The 20,420-nt window shown below is 34.8% G+C and overlaps 1 protein-coding gene across 18 annotated transcripts in view; it reads right to left on the bottom strand.

The window, feature by feature from the left end:
• The window catches only part of CFAP46 (cilia and flagella associated protein 46), a 93,497-nt gene that overhangs the window by 26,499 nt on the left and 46,578 nt on the right, over nucleotides 1-20,420 (bottom strand). For 15 of the 18 annotated variants that reach the window (XR_013930439.1, XR_013930440.1, XR_013930441.1 and 12 more), the window contains 18 exons: nucleotides 19,889-20,008; nucleotides 19,399-19,566; nucleotides 18,909-19,057; nucleotides 17,475-17,573; nucleotides 17,084-17,213; nucleotides 15,987-16,133; nucleotides 14,442-14,642; nucleotides 14,048-14,154; nucleotides 13,055-13,237; nucleotides 12,144-12,279; nucleotides 11,093-11,281; nucleotides 10,185-10,373; nucleotides 9,343-9,477; nucleotides 8,228-8,407; nucleotides 6,538-6,705; nucleotides 3,063-3,160; nucleotides 2,269-2,348; nucleotides 1,690-1,841 (listed from right to left, as the gene is read on the bottom strand). Coding sequence is in view for 6 of the 18 variants with exons in the window: in XM_080401911.1 (XP_080258037.1) it covers nucleotides 1,690-1,841; nucleotides 2,269-2,348; nucleotides 3,063-3,160; nucleotides 6,538-6,705; nucleotides 8,228-8,407; nucleotides 9,343-9,477; nucleotides 10,185-10,373; nucleotides 11,093-11,281; nucleotides 12,144-12,279; nucleotides 13,055-13,237; nucleotides 14,048-14,154; nucleotides 14,442-14,642; nucleotides 15,987-16,133; nucleotides 17,084-17,213; nucleotides 17,475-17,573; nucleotides 18,909-19,057; nucleotides 19,399-19,566; nucleotides 19,889-20,008 (2,631 nt within the window). In the remaining 12 variants the exon portion in view is untranslated. Of the gene's footprint in view, nucleotides 1-1,689; nucleotides 1,842-2,268; nucleotides 2,349-3,062; nucleotides 3,161-6,537; nucleotides 6,706-8,227; nucleotides 8,408-9,342; nucleotides 9,478-10,184; nucleotides 10,374-11,092; nucleotides 11,282-12,143; nucleotides 12,280-13,054; nucleotides 13,238-14,047; nucleotides 14,155-14,441; nucleotides 14,643-15,986; nucleotides 16,134-17,083; nucleotides 17,214-17,474; nucleotides 17,574-18,908; nucleotides 19,058-19,398; nucleotides 19,567-19,888; nucleotides 20,009-20,420 lie in introns of those variants that run through there. The other 3 variants (XR_013930442.1, XR_013930443.1, XM_080401915.1) reach the window with 3 other exon arrangements.

Genomic DNA, 20,420 nt, shown 5'->3' with positions numbered 1-20,420 from the left:
AAACATCACTCCTATCAGCATTTTGCAAAATATTCTAACATAGGATTCCACACAAGATGTCAATATTTATTATTTAGGCAATTAATATATTTCTGCAGTTTCAATGGGGAATAGCAGAGGTGTCCAGCAGAAAGAAAAGATAATATGATGCTCCAAATAACAGGAAAAAATTGCGAAAAGAAAACTTTGAGAAGCTGAGAGAAACTGCAAGATGACTGTAGAAGAAGGAAATGAAAGCGTATGGAGAGATCAGTGGAGCCAATTTAGGAAAAAACTACACAGAATGAGGATAATAGGTAAGAGGAGAACAGAATCACGTAAGAGAAGATGACACTGAAATCTGAAGCTTCTAAAAGCCAATATAGCTGGACACAAAACCAGTAACTGGAAAAATGAGCCCAAGTAAATGGTGAATACTGTTGGTATTAGTGAATGGACTTCACCAAAGCTTCAAACCTCTGTTTGAGTAGCTCTGTGCAGGCTGCATGCATAATTACTGAAAGCTGTAATGCACATGCATTTTAAAAACCTAAGCCACTCTTCTTTTTTCGTCTGTTCTGTCTGACACCTTATCACCTGTTTCTTTACTTACGCAACTACAGCAATATTTATATAACTTGTCATTACAACAAAGGCAGGCCATGGACAAGACAAAAAATGATCAATACTTCAACCATCTGCAATAATCCCTATTTTAACTGAAAGAAACTAACATGATGAGTAAAACAGAATTATAATTCCAAGAACCACGTGTCAAAATTGTGTGATTAAAACAATGAAAACTTGTACAGAAAATTCAGTATGATCTGTATTTTTACCTTTATATTAATAGATCTATACCAGCTTTTGCTAATATGCTGTATTTAACAGTGAATTTTGATTGACACTGACAACCCCAAGTTTTGTCTAATGGAGACCAAATTAATGTAATTAATGTAAATTAGAATGCTAGGATGTAGACTTGCATACTTCATGTGGAGAAAACTCTGTCACCTTGCAGCTTAAAACCTCATGTGAAAGTCACAGGCTTTTCCACTGTACCTTAATGCTACACACGTTGACCGATTGTGGGAAACAATGTTCTTACATAACTGAGCCTTCTTACAGAAACAGAAAACTAGAATTTAAGGGTGTTCATAGCTACAAACTTGGGATTCCAATGACGTGTCCTTGAAGCAAAATTTTCTAACAGAGTTCAATCAACTGTGTCCAAATAAACAGCTATAGTGCAAAAGACAAGTGTGCCACAGAAAGAAACTTTTCTGTGTCGGAAAACAGTAATAAATCTGTGGCTAAAATAGTTTAATTTTGATTAAAGGGTTGAGATCTATGATTCTATTTTTTTTCCTGGGACAGCTTGGGCTTTCATGTGATATGAAAGGCAATGTACATTTGCAAATGCAAGTCTTAAAGGTATAGCGCATTTTCAAGTAAATTGATCTCAACTACATCAATTTTCAGTTCTGATAAACTACTGAACATTTCAAAGCTGCTGAATGACACTGAAAACAGTAACAGAGTAACACAGAAAGATTTAATTTTGAAGAAGATTACATACCATTTAGCAATTATGAAGACCAGGGATGCTACACTTGGAATAAACTGAAAATTCTGCATAAAGAGTGTTTATGATAGTTTTTTAGTACGTTTTTCATCCTGTTTTAAATATAAGGTAATCAAATATATTACCACATCTGTTTTGGAGACACACTCTTGCACGTTTTGAATGAAAGCCTGTTTACCACGACTCCTCATCTTTTGCTGCTTGTAAAGACGCACTTTTTCCAACAAAGTACAAAATGTTTCAGGATTCACAGGAAACTGGGAAACTTTAGCTTGCACTATTAAAAGGAGGAGAACACCATCTTAAGAATCCTTGAGACATCATATTTTTTCTTGAAGAAATGATTGTACAGAGACCATCGGTTTTCTAAAGCCATGGTCTTCTTTGAAAGTGAAGTAACTGTTTACATATGTATTTAGCGCAAAATATATATAGAACACTACAGTGAAAAAATCTCTACAATTATCTGTAACAACTTTAGTCTTCAAATATAAACAAAAATTCTGTGAATTGTGACTAAATACATTATATTTGATAATGAAACGCAGGTTATTTAGGTATTTACTTTTCGTTGGTATTAGTAAGATCTATTAATTATTTTTAAAATTATTTTAAAATTTTAAAAACTGCAGAAGTGAAAGATACAAGTTTTCTCATAGCATCAGTGCAATTATTTTTATCTCTTAAATGTAAGAAGCTCTTACCCAGTGGCTGTGTGGGTTCTCCTTTTTGTTGTGCAGTACTTACTGATTGAGATGTCAGAAGTGAACTGTACAAATTTGATCTGTGGAAAGCAGAAAACTGCTGAGTAGATTATTTGACTGCTCAGCCTTGTATATATGAAGCAAATTTATTAGATGAGCAATTATTACCCTCTACTTTAACATGTTCAAAAACACTCTCAAGATGCAATATATACCCCCACCTTGCAGTGCAAAAACCTGCAAAATCTGACTGGAACAAACTGAGAGCTGTAAGAAAAGTTCTTTCATTCCTATATATCCTGTAAGGTAGATTCTTACTTGTTCCATAACTGTTTAAGACTTTTCACAACTGGTGAAGGTACTTAGAGGCAGTTGCTATAGCTCAATCTACGAGTTAAGTCACTAATTAGGCTACAGTAATGATACCATTTGTGGCTTTATAAAGCTAAATATGACACCCCCCTCCCCCAACATTTTCAAGAGCATAAGCAGTAAGAACTGGAATATATCAACAGAATTTAGGATGATACCAGGAATGGCCTGAAACCTTTCAAGTGACCTCTGGAGATTTAAGAGATGATTAGGGAAATCAGAAGTACAAAACCACACACAGCTTTGAGCTGCAGGCTGTTTTATTTATATATTAATTTGTTCACAATCCTAAAATTTAATTAAGTCCAGAAAAATAGAAGTAAAAGGTAATAAACTACCAAAATAGTGATGATTTACAGTTAAAAAAAAAGATCACATTTCTAACAAACAGAATACTAAACCAAAATGATGGAATTTTATACCTGTCTTCTGAATGCTGGAGAATAATTATGTAGAAATTAGATGGCAATTCATCCATTATATTAAAATGTTCAACAGGAATACAGAGATTTTTCCATGCCTGTACAATAATTCAAAAGTAGCATTATTTTAATAGATTTTTATAAACCCCAATCTTACTTCCTTCATCAGAAAATTGATAATGATTCTAGGAAAGAAGGTGCTAATATAAAAAAAAAAAAAAAAAAAGCCAAAACAATCACTCAGCAGATGTGTCAGGACAGGAGGCTCAGTCCAAACAACAGGAAACACTTTGTCACTGTAAGGGTGACCAAGCACTAGCACAGGTTGCCCAAGTAGGTTGTGGAGTTTCCACCCTTGGAGATATTCAGGAGCCATCTGGACACTGGTCAAATGGCCCTGCTTGAGCAGAGTGGCTGGACAAGATGACCTTCAGAAGCCTTTTTTTAGCCTCAACCATTCTGTGATCATTTGATTTTTATGCAGCACAGAAGAACTTATAATTTTTAAAAAATTACAAATACTGTAACTTATTCCAGTCTTCACAACATGACTTTTTTGGCCACTACACTACTTGTGAAGTTGAAATGTTATCAAATCCTTGCAGAATATTAGCAGGGAGGGACCTTTCATTGTAACTTTTGTTTGTAAAAGTCCCTCATAATTCTGTTAAGAATGGATACCTTACCAAAAGGAACTATGTAAAATTATATTTGGTTTACGTGGCAAGGTTTTGGTAGCAGGGGGAGCTGCAGGGGTGGTTTCTTTGAGAAGACACCCAGGAACTGTCCCCATGTTGACAGAGACAGTTTCAGACAGCTTCAAGACAGACCCACTGCTGATCGAAGCTGAGCCCATCAGCAACACTGGTGGCGTCTCTGTGATAAACATATTTAAGAAAGGGTAAAACCACTGGACAGCAGCTGGGAGTAAGAAAATGCACGAGAAACAGCCCTGTGGACACCAAGGTCAGTGCAGAAGGAGGGGGAGGAGGTGCTCTAGGTGCTGCAGCAGATTCCCCTGCAGCTCATGTTGAAGACGATGGTGACACAGGTTGTCCCCCTGCAGCATATGGAGACCCATCGTGGAGCAATGTCCACGCCGCAGCCTGTGAAAGACTCCATGCCAGAACAGGTGGATATGCCTTGAAGGGCAGTGTGCCGCTGTGGAGAGCCCGACCTGGAGCATGCTGCCGGCAGGCCCTGTGGCCAGCACCCACGCTGGCACAGGCTGCCGGCAGGACTATGGCCTGTGGGGGACCCGCACTGGAGCAGTCTGCTCCTGAAGGACCACAGCCCACGGAAGGGACCCACGCTGGAGCAGTTTGTGAAGAACTGCAGCCCATGGGAAAGACCCACGCTGGAAAGGTTTGTGAAGGACTGTCTCCTGTGGGAGAGACCCCACACAACCCGCATTCCCCGTTTCCCCTCTGCCGCTTGGGCGGCCCGGGGTGAAGGAAAAAGAATCATGAGTGAAGCTGAGCCTGGGAAGAAGGGGAGCAGGGGGAAGATCTTTCTTAGTTTTGTTTTTATTTTCTGCTATCCTACTCTGTTATTAATTGGCAATAAATTCATTTCCCCAAGTCAAGTTTGTTTTGCCCCTGACAGTAATGGGTGACTTGAGCCCTGCCCTTATCTTGACCCATGAGCTTTTCATCATATTTTCTCCCTCTGTCCTGCTGAGAAGGGGAAGTGATAGAACAGCTTGCTGGGCACCTGGCAATCAGCCAGGGTCAACCCACCACAAATATATTGTACTAAAGAATATACAACCTTTTTCTGAGAAAACATGACCAAAACCAACCAAAAACCTCCTAGTGACTAAACAGTCTGATTCCAGATGAAAAACCAGTCCTAATACAGGAAGGTCCATAAATGTCTTTTGAGACTGCTGCCTTTAAGCATCCATGTTTATGTTTTTCAGATTGAAGTTCTATGTGCTTAAGCACACTGGGTACACTCTGGGTATGCCTATGTTATCAAGTGCAACAGAACATCAGGAGCAGAATTATACACTGCACACTTTTCATTTATTTTTACTTCAGCCTAGCTCTGGATGGCCCCTGGACTGAACGCCTGTTCAACGTGGCTTGAGTGCATCAGAGAACCTAGTGCGGTTTTTGTCCAAGAGAAACCCAGCTCATACCATCATTGTACCATCATGAAAATCAAAGCACTGTAAGCAACAAGAACTGGGAGATTCACTTTGAAAGTGCACTCTCGATCTGAACTAATAGTATCAACTGGATTTTAAAAAACACTAATATACCCTCAGAGAGAACTACTTCAGTCACCAGTCTGCTTTCTTGCACCTCACACTTCCAGGAATCATGCAGTTGAAGAATGCAGCCATGAACTGTGGTCTTGATGGCCACCTTTTCTTTCCCGAGCTACTGCAAGAGGTACAGATATGGTGGGTGCTGATGAATGTTTTCAGCTAGAATATCTGTTACCAGTTAGATAATTACAGCAACTCAAAAACAGTGGCTTCTAACCAAAATATTATCCTATTCCTTCTGCTAAATAAGGTAATACAGCACATACTGAGAAAAGCCAAGATTAGCCCAAACCCACTATTTTTCTTATCCTGTACTCTTATCTCTGCTTGCCACGTTTTGTAAATGCTTAAACCCTACCAGCTACTGCTAATCTTTTGCATCTAACTTGCTAGCAGTTTTTAATTTCACTCAGTTCTAACCTAGAGCCTTCCAATCTTAGTTTTGGTATCCACTTTTACATCTTAGACATTTGAAGAATACACAGTTCTCAGCCAGCTTAGACCGAAAGATAAGAGTACTTAATTCCCAGAAAACTTTATCCATTATTTGCTCCAGAACTACAAGTCACACGAATTACATTTTACTGGTTGGTTTATTTAAGTATCCAGTTTGCAACACTACAGTTTAGTTGATGCCCTGTTTCCTTGATAAGAGCGCTTTAAAAAAAAATTTAAAAATCAGGCTCCTTTCTTAGGGTAACACTTGCATGAACACGAGTACCTTAAACAAGATGACTGGATGCTCTCCAGATGGTGACAGGAGTCTCTGTTGCAAGAGTCCTTTACAATGGCATTGTCAACTCAACTGGGCGAGACTCACATGGAATTAATGATTTAAGTGTGCAGACAGCACAACTCTGACATCCAGCTATACCGAACTACCTATAAGACAAACTGGAACTGCATCCTTAAAATCTCACTTCTGACTTAAATTACATAGCTCATGCCACACGGATAACCTAGCACAAACAAAACCACAGGACCATACATACTATAGCAATAAAAATTCATGACCAAGTCAACCCATGACTGAAATTAGGAAAACAAAAAAAATCAAGATTTTAAAGAGAACAGATCAAATATTATTGAATCCCAGGAATAACTGAAACGATATGCCTCTGTGTGTGTGTGTGTATACATGTATGCATACATACATATATGTCACAGACCCCTAATAAGTAGCACATCTCAAAAAGTTACCATTGAAGTAGCAGTCAGTTGCTGTTCCACCTGTTTTAGAAGATCACTTGTGTTCCTATTTTGTTTTAAATGATTCTGAAGATGCAGTAATGCTGCTAGCTGAGAGCTGCTGGTGTCAGACGTAACTGTTAGAAGGATACTCTTCATCATCATAGATGCTGAACAGCTCTGCAAAATTTTTATATGTTTATTTTCCCTCACCAAAATAATACAAAAACATATATATTCTATGTTTGTTGTAACATATATGTATGTTAAAGAAGTCTCTTGCTTGAAAGGTGAGATAGATTAGCAAATGCAGACAGTCTGGCAATAACTTCTGAAGATTTCTTAGATATGAATAGAGAGAATTGACTTCTTTGACTACATTTATCATCTATGTTCCTGCATTTAGTCATCTAAGGTCTACATGGAAAGGTAAATGCCTGTGTTCTGAATTTAGCCTTTCAAGTAAGCTTTTCTGTGCTTCTGTGCCTTTTACTGTATAGCCATCACTTCACACATTTTAACAGACATCCTACAAAGAGCAATATGAAAGGTAAGACCTTCTATCTTTTTCTATCAGCAAACACACCAATCCTGTCCTTTGAACTGATGGTTGCTAAGAGTTAAAGCATTTTTTTTTTCTTTTAATGCAGCTGTCACATTAAAAAAATGCAATTTTGATTGACCTAATCAAAAATTCTAAAGGGATACTTAATATTGACTTGGAATAACTTTTTTTTTTTTTTAATATAAACCTTTCTGGGCAGGATAGTGACAGAATTAGCAGAATTTTTTGCCCATTAAAAGACCTGACTACTTAGGGTTTTGGTGCTTTAATATGCATTCTACTTAGCTTGTTCACTAAGAAGTATGAAAGCAAACCATGAGTAATATGGTGGGGTACAGGAGTACAGGAATAAAGGACTGAACCACAAACCCCAGTATTGGCTGTTTTCTGATTTATCAGAAGACCTGCCTACCTACCTAGTCCATTCCACCCATGGGTGGAGGTATTTGCAAATCTACGTGTTGATAGAGAGGCAGGTGCTTACTGTCTGTCATAATTTCTTGTGGTTGCCTTGATGTGGCAGGAAGGAAATTAGCATAAGGTGCATTTCTGTATTTCTACAATGGAGATGATGGTGTAGGAAGTATGTATTATTTGTTCCTAATGTAAGGAATATAAGCCTTACAGGCATTCATCTCTGTGGCGAAGGCACAAACTCACATGAACAATTCATTCACCTTTGAGCCATCTAAGGGACCATGCTGTGTAGGTGTTGATTTGACAAATTGAATGTAAACCTTTCCTATCTGCTTCAAAATAATGAATGAACAAATCCAGAGAAACATTTTTTAAATTATTCGTTAGGGAAGGATGAAACTGTATTTTGTGGTCATGTCTCATCATATCTAATCACATTACAGTAATCTTACCATATTAAAAATCTTTTCATGTAAGCAACCATCACTGAAAACGTCAAGTCAAACACAACAGGTAATTGTTAAAAAGTCACTGATCAAACACTTTGAACTCAGCAAACATATATCTGATTACTTGTATTACTCGCTAGTTCTTATATGTATTAATGCACTGTGTTCTGTATGACCAGTTTTCAGGCTACATGAATTGACATTTTTGCTTAATGTAACTTAAAACAACCTTTTCATACTGGAGAGAAGCATAATACATTAGCTCCATTACCTGATGAAGTGCCAAAAACTGGCTAGTTGAAACTGGATCAAATTGTTGAAAGCATTCAACCATTTCAAAACTAGCACGAGCCAGCACATCAGTAATGTTATGACTGAACGCAATACCCATACACTGTAGCAAAGCTTCAACGGATTGAGAAAGGTATTTCTGAGCCAACCGCTGTTCCTTCTAGATGATAAAAATAAAAAGGTTTATATTAAAAGATGTATTAATATTGAATATTTGTTCTATGTATACAGAATACTAGCATTAAAAAGTATCAGTTTTCATGATGAATTTAATGCTTTATCTCCTTTTTAATGCATTTACTTGATGTATGATCAAAATATGCAAATACAGATTAATTACTTGGCAGACACCAACATCTGTTATAAAATATTTTTTAAAAAAAGCTTTAATAAGATACTTTCTTTAATATAAAATGTGTACTTAGCAGGACAGCATTTAAATTCCAGGCAATGAGCCACTGAGAACAAAGGAATTGTCTGTCAATTCTTAGTAAAGTTGTTCCCATTGACAGTTAACTATACTTAATACAAATAAACCCATAAATTTCTTATCTCAGGTGTTTATTGATTATACTGGCAACACAAACTGTACATTCCCAATTCTTAGTGTGCTTTGAACTGCAGCCATTACAGCGATCAGCTCATTGTACAACTTAAATTTTGTAATTTTACAGATGTTTTGTGATAGAAGTTACTTCTTTCTTTGTTCCCAGTCTGCAAAATGTTACGCTCCCTTAGAAAGGCATATATGTAAAGCAGAGAGAAAACTGTTTGTTCATCTTATCCTGGATGCTACATGTTCAATCACTGGGAAACCACTGAAGGAGAAATTCTTTCTTTCTGTGAGCAATTGGGAAAGCTCCATCAGGAGCTCCAACAGCGTGTACTGAAGAGCAGGACAGAGATACACAGCAGAGTAGTGATGGAAAGCTGTTTTCTTAGGGGTGCTCTGGAATTTTTTTTCTTTAGTAAGATCAAATTTATGCTACAAACATTTCCATTATCAGTTCAAACAGAACTGATAAGGTACTCTGACTATTACTCCATAAAAAGGAAGCACTCAAATTCTAATGCAAGCACATACACTAATAATACCTTTAAATCTTGTATTTTCCTCCTATACTTATCATATTGACATTTACTGGTTGGTAAATTGCTGTCTGTCACTTCCTGTTCGCTGCAATCTGCTGAAGTCAGGACAGTTTTTGTGGCATCTGATCTAGCTTCCTCCTACTCATCACAGTATAAAAACAGAGTAATTAATCATTCCATTATGTATGGCTGGCTTCATTTCTTTTGTGAAAATCTAGGTGAAAATGGAACTCATCTTAAAAGAAATCATCTCACTATATGAATCCCTTGATGGTGAGAGATTTAGCAATATTATCAGGCATCAAGATTTCTTAATATGTTATGATGACAATATGACTAACAGAAACTAAAAAGTCTCCCCAAACAACCTCTAAGATGTTTATTTTCTGATATTTATCCTCAGTTAATTTATTCTGAACACTTTAATTCATCACTGAATTTATAATGACTCAATAAACTTTTCTTACATGGTGCTCTTGCTAAAACACAAAAGGAACTTACAAATCTGAGATTTTAATCTACAAGTCGTTACTTTTTGTTTGCATGGATTCAGAGACCAACCTACCTATCCCTTTATGGCATTCAAGGATTTATTTTTTTTTAACTATGGTAATTAACATATCTCACAAATGAATCAAAAAAACAATTACATGAGGATGGCATGTAGACAAAAGCATTCTTCTGAAATTACTTGAATCAGTATACATTTTTATTATGGCTTGCATGCAATATCTAAAACCTAGCTCTAAATAAAGAGTAGTATTATACAAATGTATACAGAAAAAATATTGTGGCAGACAAACTTTACACACGGAATGAATTTAAATGCAGGAAAGAATGCATACCATAACATTTGGATTCCAGTAAATCTCTGAACATACAGGATCTGTGTTAATGGCAAGTAAATGAAGAGTTTTTCCAGTGAGATACAGGCATTTGGATTTGATGTCAGGACAGCCTTTACAAAGATTCTGTATGTTTGCTAACTGAGCCAGCATCATATGACCCACAGTGCGTTCCACACACTTCCAGTCCTGGTAAAATACATATTTATGCTTATTTGCTTATATATACCCACACATAGATAAGCTTACTTTTTAACACACATTTACATACAAACATACTTGTTAAATGTGATTACACTTTCAATTAGAAATAAGCTGTCTTTAACTAATACACAAATTCATTAACAACTGATAAAAAAAAGTTCACTGTAACATCCATAAGCAAACAACAATCAGTGCTGCAGAAAACACGGGATAAGGGGAGGGTACCATGGAGAACAGTGGGGACACTGTGCTTTCCTTAACAGCATTACCTATTGTCATTCTCAGAGACAAAGTAATGGGCAAGAATTACTGCTCTGTTCCAGTGGGGCGTATCTCATGTTCTTATTCATCAGCTTGGTTAGGCAGTTCTGCTTAAAACCAACTGTTTTAAAAAGGAGACAATAATGCAAAAAACCTCCACCAATTTCAAAGTCTCAAGTAACTTTCCTGCTACTCTTCGTGGATTTTAAGTCTCTGCATTTGAGAAACAAAATCTTCCAGAGAAAACAAACCCCCAAAAAACCTCAATAAGCCATCCCCAAGACAAAAACCACACACTTGAACTTTCTCTAGCTGCAAAAATACATGAATGGTCTGGGGACCTGTTTCCTCAGTAGTGGAAGAACTTCTGCTATGGAAAACATGCCTCGAAACTTTGTTATACCTTTTATATGGAAATCATAGGACTAAATGTTTTGTATTACCTGTTTTGCTGCATCATCTTCAGCAGTTTCCTTGATGAATGCCTCCAGAATTTTATGAGATGATGATTCTCCCACTTTTTGAAGATCTTTTACAGTAATAACAAGATGAAAAATATCCAAAAGAATTTCTACAAGATCTATTTTCCTGTTAGCTAGTTGCCTCATTAATGGGAGACTAATATTTGTAGTCTGAAATACAAAAGAAAGAAAAGTAGGATTATAATTTCAAGTATTTTTGTAAACTTACCTAACAAAAATTAGAATGTTGTATTTCTTTTAACTAAAGAAGCAAACATTCTAACAATATTGCCTCAATAGATCAGAGATACTGCTATGAAGATATCAAAGTAATTTAAAAAAACAAACTTCAACGTTAAATATATTACAAATCAATCAAAGCAGCTGCACAGAAAGAGCAGCTGGGTTTCTACTTTTCACATTTTATGTACCTGATACAATTATCTAATTCCAAAGGAGTTACAAATGTGTACATAAACCCAGAATTTTAATATTTATGGTTTTGGTAGCTGCACAAAAATACCTGCTCTTTAAAAAAGGCAAAGCAGACAAAAACCCCTGGATTTTAGAGTACAATGGGACACACTAGTGAAGTTGGCTGCAGGCTTTCATTACCCAAAAATCACTATTTTGAAGACAGGCTTTCTTTATTTACATAGTATTCTATGTAACCTTTTTTTTTCTCCTGAGAAATAAACACTTTATTATGGAGAATTTTAAACTTGTGAGGTATTTAGACAATCAAAAATATCTCAAAGTTTAGACTTTCTTTTGTAGCTACTAGATAAATTTTAGAATTAAATGAAATTGACAAAGACCAGGAAAATCCTCTCATTTCTGCTTCTCTTCTTCCCTTTTTAAACTGTAAATTCTTTTGGCATGCAGTATTTCCTTCTATATTCAAACAATGCCTACCATTACAGGAAGATAATCTCATTTAGGACTACCAGGAATTATCCAGGAATAAGTGAACAGTACAACTAAATTAGATTTTTTTTCCATGAGTAGTAAAAAAAAATTAATATATCCATACCTCATTAACTGCAAATAAGCTACAAACATTATGAAATACTTCCTCTGTTTTGGATACTGCCCTCTGAGCTAAGTTATAAGCATTTAGATAGTGACTATGTTTTAATTCTTCGTTTCTTTCCTGCTTGGCAATCATTCTGAAAAAAAAAACATATAACCAAAGGAACTAAGACATAAAAGTGTATCCTTACAGTATCAACACTATTGAACATATTAATAGATTAAACAAATTGATTAATAGATAAAATAGAACAATTTTGTACATGCTTTTTTAAAATAGGAAAAGTGAATGTTCACACATTGTTTTTTCCAAGGTCTTTCTTATTCTTGGAACTGTACTGCTGCAATGCAAGAAGATGCTATAGACACAAAGAGAAAAAAATGCAGGTAATAGTCTAGAGTATGTATTCACCAGGAACACAGTGGCAGAAAAGCCAGATACAAAACATACCTGTTGTTTTAAGGGGACATCTTGGAAACAGGTGCGAGTCACGGCATACTGTGTTTTGCATTTTTGCTATTACAGTGATTTCTAGATAACCATTTCAACAGTAAGAATCATAAATGCCCATGAATACTGGAAAATTACTGGTATGGCAGCCAAAATGTTTTTACAAATAGGAAGACAAAAAGCTGACTTGGGAGACCTCAATACTTTGTTTTGACCTCAAAACCAGTATAAAAATCACTAGTACCATATAGGATTAATTCTGCCTTCAGTGAAAAGAATTTTTGCTTCTACAGTATTTTTCTGGATACGGAACATAGCAAGAATGCAAACAGATATGTGACACCAAGATGTAAAGCTTGACAGTATTATGTGCTCTTTTCCATCTTTAATTAGACTATAAAAAAGTAAACAGTACACTTCATGGACTAGTTAAAAGTTTTTCATCCGACATATAATCTTACCTGTGAATATGTGCACATTCTAGCAGTATCTCAGCGCTGCAGTTTTTATGTCCATAATGAAAGAAGTCCTTCTCAATTTGAACTAATTTATTGTAAGATTCCTCTAGCATATGTGGCAACTGACAAGACTCAGTATTAACTGTCATACAATCTCGGGTGAAATGTATCTGAATAAGTGTTTTCCTAGGAACAAAAATTAAGTGTAAGATAGTAGTCAAAAAGCACAGGCTGTGTTTGGAAACAGACATTTCTCTCTGTACTCTTTTAAATTATAAGAAGTCTAGAAAAAGCCTCTTCATTCTTTAAACCTGTGGTCTACAAATTATAGCAGGTCTTGAAAAAAATAAAAATACTGTATTTTCAGATTAGAATTGAGGTGTCATTTTTTCCATGTACCAAATTATTCAGACTTCCTAGGCCTGATCAGTCTTCCAAATATATATGAACTGAGAAACTATTAGTCTTCCCTTTCTAATCCAAAAAATTCACATTTCTGGAAAGAGAAGGATGTGTAAATGTTATATACTTCTCTTGTTTTACTAACACATTTTAATCTCTCTGTGCTTAGATTTCAATGTAACCAAAATCACTGTTAAGTTTCACCATAGAAAGGTTTCTTGGATCATGGTGAGAAGTAGGTCAATACTGCAGACTACAGCAGTATTGTGGGAATATCTGCTCAGATACCTCTGCATAGACAAATGTGTCTTGCTGCTTTGGGTAACCTACACCACAAGCTATGCACAATAGGCTGTGGTACCTGAACTAGCTTACTAACTTAACAGATAGTAGGACTACATACAGGAATGAAGAAATTAGAAAGGAAATTCAAATTTAAAGAAAAGAATAAACATAGATTACCTAGAAGAAAAATATTTGCGAATCCACAGAATCCACCATACTAAAGTATGACTGAATGGCAAAAATTAAGATGTATTTTGCAATGTAACTGCATTGTTGAGGCTGGCCATATTTTAATGAAAAGACAGTTACCTGGCTTCAAGGGATGTAATTATGAAACCCAACTCTGATTGCCTGTTAGGTCTCTTCAGTAAAGCAGATCTGAGCACATTTACAATGTGTTCCAGTATCTCACAAGCCTGCAGGTAACAAAGAAATTTGTAATTCTATTTCAATAGAAGGATACACAGCTGATCAGAAAAACAATCTAAACTTCTGTGGGTAAAATCTCATTCCTACTGGCCTGCACCTGTTTAGAATCTAATCAATATTTGCTGAATGCACAACAGAGAAAACAACATTAACTGCATTTAACACCTATTTCTGCTTTTATTGAAATACAAAGTCTGTAACATTTCTCTTCACAGAAAGAGGCGCACCACTGCTGCAAAAAAACGGAACCACTAAAATAAAAAAATTCCCTTACCATGCTCTGTTTTCCTTCTCCCTCTTCCTCTAGAATTGCTTCTATTAGACTAAGAGTACTGTTGTACCAAAACTGTTCATTTCCTCCTAGAAGCTGTGCTTTCTCAAGGAGTGCTTTAGCTTGTCTGTGGTTTCTTTCCAGGTTAGCCAATACAGCAAATAAATACAAGCACCTTGACACATCACGCAAGGCCCTCAATTCCTAGGAAGAAAGATACGTGACCTATATACAAAAGATCCACTACTGCTACTCATACTTACTTCTATTCATATTTTAAACTTATGAATAGGCACAGAAATAAGCAAATGGTATTTCCTCAATTATCTGTAGAATTTCAGAGTTGCTCCTTATATTATTTTTCTCAAAAACAGTGTCTGCTTCACACCAAGAACTTAAAATCTTCAAATACACCTTACATTTCTTGATGTTCCTGTATCTTCTACCCCACAAGTCAAATAAGCTATTTTTCTATTATTTAGTATGCATATATCCACTGCCATTTGTCAGTATCTGATGAAGAAACATGGGAATGAAGAATTCTTTAGTGAACTACGATCTAGATACACTAGAGTTTCAGCAAATTTACAATGCAACTTTATGCTAGTTATAAACTATATACTAGTAGTATAAAAGAGACAAATATACTGTACAGTATAGATAGTATAGTAGCATTCAGACATACAGGATACTAGTAAGAAATTATATAATTAAAATTATAGTCCACCCTAATGTCTTTGGAACTCTTCTCAAGGCACAATACTAAATTAATGCTTTAATAAGATATATATGTTAATAATTTATTATTAATCTTTGTTATTCAAAGTATTCATGGTTCATGCTAAATATACATAAGCATTTTTTACTCACATGAGAAAAATTATGTAGAGTAACAGGATAATAATTACATTTTTTAAAAGTAAAGGATTTACTTCAGTAATTATGTTTCAATATAACCAAGAAGAGAGCTACAATGGAGAATGGTAGATATAGGAAGAGTATCTTTAATGTAAACTTTTCATAATAATGAGATGACGTGGATTTGTTTGGTGGAACATACAGGCACTTATTTCAGATCTGCCAGAACTGTAAGCCATTATTTCTGTGTCAGTGGCTGTTTATCAGAACAGTTAGCAGTAAAACTGTAACATAATTCAAAACAGTATAACTAGAATTTCAAATTACCAAAATGTTGACAGGATGGAGCTAAATGCTCTCTCTTACGAGCAAATCCTGAATGTCCCTAAGCTACTTTAACAAACAAGGTTTGGATATACATACATCTTCTGAGGTCACTGCAAAGCAGACAGAGATGCTGATACTCTTCACAGGCTAAAATAATCTCCAGACAATTCCCATAAAGTTGGATATAAGTGCTACATATTTAAATATACGCCTTATATATGCTGAAGCTTAAATGACACATTTGGGGTCGGGCGAGGTTTGTTTTCACAGTTTTATTACTATGATTATGAACAACTGCATCAAAATCAACATTTTCATACACGTTTTATTAACGTTTCTTTTTCTATTTTATTTCTGATGTACCTGAGTTGCAGCATAGGCCTCTGAAAGCAGAAGTCTTGCTGGTTGATACAAGCCTAGTTGAATTAGTACTTCAGCTTTTTCTATCCACAAGTAAGGGAAAGAAAGTGTACTCAGTCCTTTTCCTGCTACCGGATTTACCTCAAAAAACTGAAAAACAACAAAATATTACACCTTCCTAGATTTCAAAACTGAACTAGATGGAATACAAATGGTTATTATGTATAATATTCAATTCTTGATATATCCCACAGTCCAGCTCTTAGCTTCTAACTTCAAAATTCAACATTGTATTACAGGAGAAACGGGTTTACTGTGAGATTTGCATTCTATAGTTCTCAAAAGGCATTCAACTAATAAGTATATACTATTAAAAATAATTTTAGAATAGATTACTTCGAATCTGCTACTGTCATGAAGAAATTGATTCTTGGTAGTAATTGAAACAATCAAAGAGAAACACTATTTGCAAGAGCTAAAATAGCTGAGGCAAGAGAGATTAGTAATTAGGAAAAAAAATACATTTTAAATGAACAAGAATGGAAAAAATATACAAAGACAACAAAACAATATGATGAAAACAAGGACAGAATTGCCATAATAAAGAGGAAACTGGAGGTAAAATTTAAGTATACCAGTAAGGCAATTACCTTCCTAACGAAGAGACAGAAAAGACAGAGCTGAAATATTTGCACCCCTTTAAAACAATCTACAAGAGGGAGCAAAACAGTATGCAATGATGTAATGGAGAGAGGAAGATGAGGAAACCAAGATCAAGAGCAAATGCAATGCCTTTTTTGCTTCTCAGTCTTTTCTATTTATTTGCATTAGTCCCAACTTCTGTTTGTAGAAAAGCAGTTTTACTTTGTATGAATCTAGATTCTACTTTTGTTGTTCCACAATACAAATAATATGCCAGGCAAACCCAGCTCACTTTCAGCTGATGCCTGCCAGTAGAATTTTTAGTAGTATGCATTTTTAACGATGTTCTGTGTTCATGTATTTCTCAAGTATAAAATTATTTCAAAACAAACTGTCAAGTATATTAAAATAAAAATTGAAGAGTAATTTATTAAAGAAACTGGAGCAGAAATAAAAACCTTTTCATGTGAAGTAAGGATATTCTCATCCCTAGCACCATTCAGCTGAGCATTTTCAAAAAAAGTTTTCCTTCCTTCTGTCTTAGGATGTACTTTTCTTTCTTTTTTCAGTGCTATATCTCGCCTACACCTAAATCACAAGGAAAAAAAAAGTAAATTCAAGTGTATTTTAAAAGTATTTAGTAATGAAATATTAGTGTGCTAGCATCTTCAACATACACTCACTCTGTGGACAGATACAAAACAATCATGCACAGAATTTTAGGGCACAGCTACTGTATCAAATTTGTCTGAAGAGATCATGGTTTTGACTATTTTTTCCCTCAATAATGCATCAACTGTAAGGAAAAAAATCCCAACTAAATACAGCCTCTGTAGTGAAAATACATACATTGCTTGTTCTAAGTCACTAATGTATGCTTCTCCAGCAGCTTTCTCATGATATGAAGATGCCTGACTCAGTTTTAGGTCTGAACATATCAGGGCAATTCTAAGAATAAAAAGAAGAAATGTTTAAGAAACAATCAGACTCTTTCATATGTTGCTTCATATAAGCACATTATATATAAAGAGAATACATGCCACATTTGTCAATCCTGCCTTCTTATGTCTTGATTAATATTGGCAATAACAAAAATTTTAAATAAAAAGGGAGAAATGCAGCAGTTGAAAATAGCCATTGATAGAGTTGAACAATTTCATTGATAGGGCATCCACCAGTATCCCCAGTCCATCCATCAAACCCATACCTCGCCAATTTAGTGGCAAAAATGATGTGGCAAAAGTACAAAAATATTAATAGTATGGTCTCACAACACATGCAAAAAACCCCATACACGTGTATGTGCTAACCTACTTTTCTGTATTGAGTAAAGAGTAATATATTCTTGTACACCTATCTGATCATATATAAAAATCAGGTCACAGACATAGATAAAATACCATAAAATAAAAACAAATCTTGAAGAGTCAAGAAAAAAAATTTGTCTGGCAAAGCTTCACTAAAGATCAATTTCCTATTAGTAAATTAGTACTGTTGTACTCAGTACTTACTTGTAAGACAGTAACTCAGCAATCATTGGCAACCCAGACAAACACACAGTTCTATATGTATCTATTCTGTTATGTGGGATCAGTTTCAAGTATTTTAAAAATACATTATATAGCATTTCACAAACTGTCGGGAATTAAGCAGTTATTGCTTATAACTGTTAATTATTAAGCAAACATTATGCAATACCTTCAAAAAAGCACAATGAAATGTTTAACCAAAACAGCAATTATTTGCCATTGCATGCATATTAAGTATTTTTGAATCAAAACCCTTAAGGCTAATTACTCAAAGTAACAGAATTTTAGTCAAAAAGGCAAATCTTTGTGAAAGAAAATGCGCTTATTGGGGATACTTATTTGGGTTCTTAAGCTAAAGACAATATCTTTTTGATGCAAGATGGGAGTCTGGCTTTTGAATAATTAAAATGTAATACTTTCCTTGAAATATTTTTTTACTTTCCTTTTTTCTGTTGGGTGACAATAAGGCGTTTCAAAAATTATTCACATGAAAGTGGCTTGAGTTCATAATCTTGTACACCTTTTCTTGTGGAGATTAAATTTAGTAACAGATAAACTTAGTGGCTTTAATTCCACAATCAAACCAATTCATCAAAATTCTACTAATATGTATTAAAAAATGAATTAAAAGAAATAAAAAGCATTACAAATATAAAACTGTAAGTTGCAGAAAGGCTTTTAACTACTTAGTGAAATATCAATGGATGGTCCATGCCATTAATTTTCTCTTTCATTTAAAATAAAGGCTACAAACCGAAGGTGATAGAGATCAGACAGACTTCTACATTCCACAACTTCATTAGCGATAACTTCAGCTAGTTGAAAGATGGGAAGAATCAAGTGGGGGCAAAAAATTTTCTGCAGTTCTTTAGATAAAACATCCATAAAATACAAAGTGCAAGTCTGAAAAGAAATGTTTTTCATTCAATCAGTATAAGCACAATTTTGTAGAGAATAAATTTTAAATTAATGATTATATCTTCAGTTCCAAACTTTACTAAAAAAAATTAAACTTTCAAGCTGAAAAAGTAGCTAGGTACATAGAAAGCCAGCAAGTTTATTCTTTAAGTTAAGTTTATTTCTGAATGCAGAGAATAGACTAACACTTTGAAGTATTAATGAATATTATGACAAGGAAGTATTTCTGACAGCTGTCTGAACAGAAAAACTAAATTGTAACAATAGTTCTCTGCTACTCATTTTTTTCCGAAATAATGCTCTATAATTTTTAGGAGTATACTTACAGGTTTTGGGAAATTATCCCAGTTAATACCATAACTATTTGTCTTCTGTTTAAAAGCAGCTCTGATTTCATTGGGACAGTCATAATGAGCCCATTCTTCTACATTTGCTGGTAAGGTATCAAATGACCCTTTCCCTTTAGACTTCTCTTTCACAACAGAAACTTCAACCTATAATAAAAAATAAAAAATAATGACATTTATGAGGCCAAATTAACATTCCTGTTGGTAATAAATATTCCACTAACATTTTAGAAAAATGTATCTGCTGAATATCTTTTGAAGGTTTTTTTGTTGGTTTTTTTAACGGCAATTTCTGAGCTGTCAAGTCCACGCAATCAAAAGTGAAGGTATGATATACAGATTCACAGAGAAATTCTTCACAGGTTATGAGTCTTTACAGGAAAGCATCTGAATTATTTAACAAATCAGCGAAAGGAAAGATCTCTTAAAAATAATTATTCTCTTAATTCCACAGGAAAGGGGTTCTTACTTGTTTGTCTGTCTTTTTGTCCTTCTCTTTTTTAGGAGCAATTAGTACCTTCTGAGGAGCTGTAAGTTGTGAAGACTCTGATAATACTTTTGCAATAGGGCCTGATGCTGACAATGATACCTAGATAATCAAATAATCACAGTTCATTATTTTCAATATTCAATAATAATATCAATTTCTAGTAATAACGATTATTCACTGTAAGTCACTATCTACAGCAACCAACAATTGTCACATACTATATTATGTATTGTATAAGAGCTTTCTTCAAAAAAGTAAAATTTCAAACACTCCTAGATGATTTCATTACTTGTGTAGCAATTAGGATGATCGTGACAATGCAGTAAAGCACCTGAACCGTCAAAAGATGACATCATCCCTGTGATAATTACTACTGCTACTTTTTTAACCTATATGGTTGCAAATTCAATTCTTTTATTTAAACTGCTAGTCTAGATTGCTTAATCTTCTACAGGGGATGAATTTCATATCAAAGTAAAGTGGAAGACCACAAAGAGCTACTCTGTTCTCC

This window comes from Falco punctatus (assembly GCF_963210335.1).
Source record: "Falco punctatus genome assembly, chromosome: 9".
NCBI classification, from domain to species: Eukaryota; Metazoa; Chordata; class Aves; order Falconiformes; family Falconidae; genus Falco; species Falco punctatus.
Note: the sequence above shows the minus strand (reverse complement) of the source record. Positions and strands in the feature narration are given on the sequence as shown.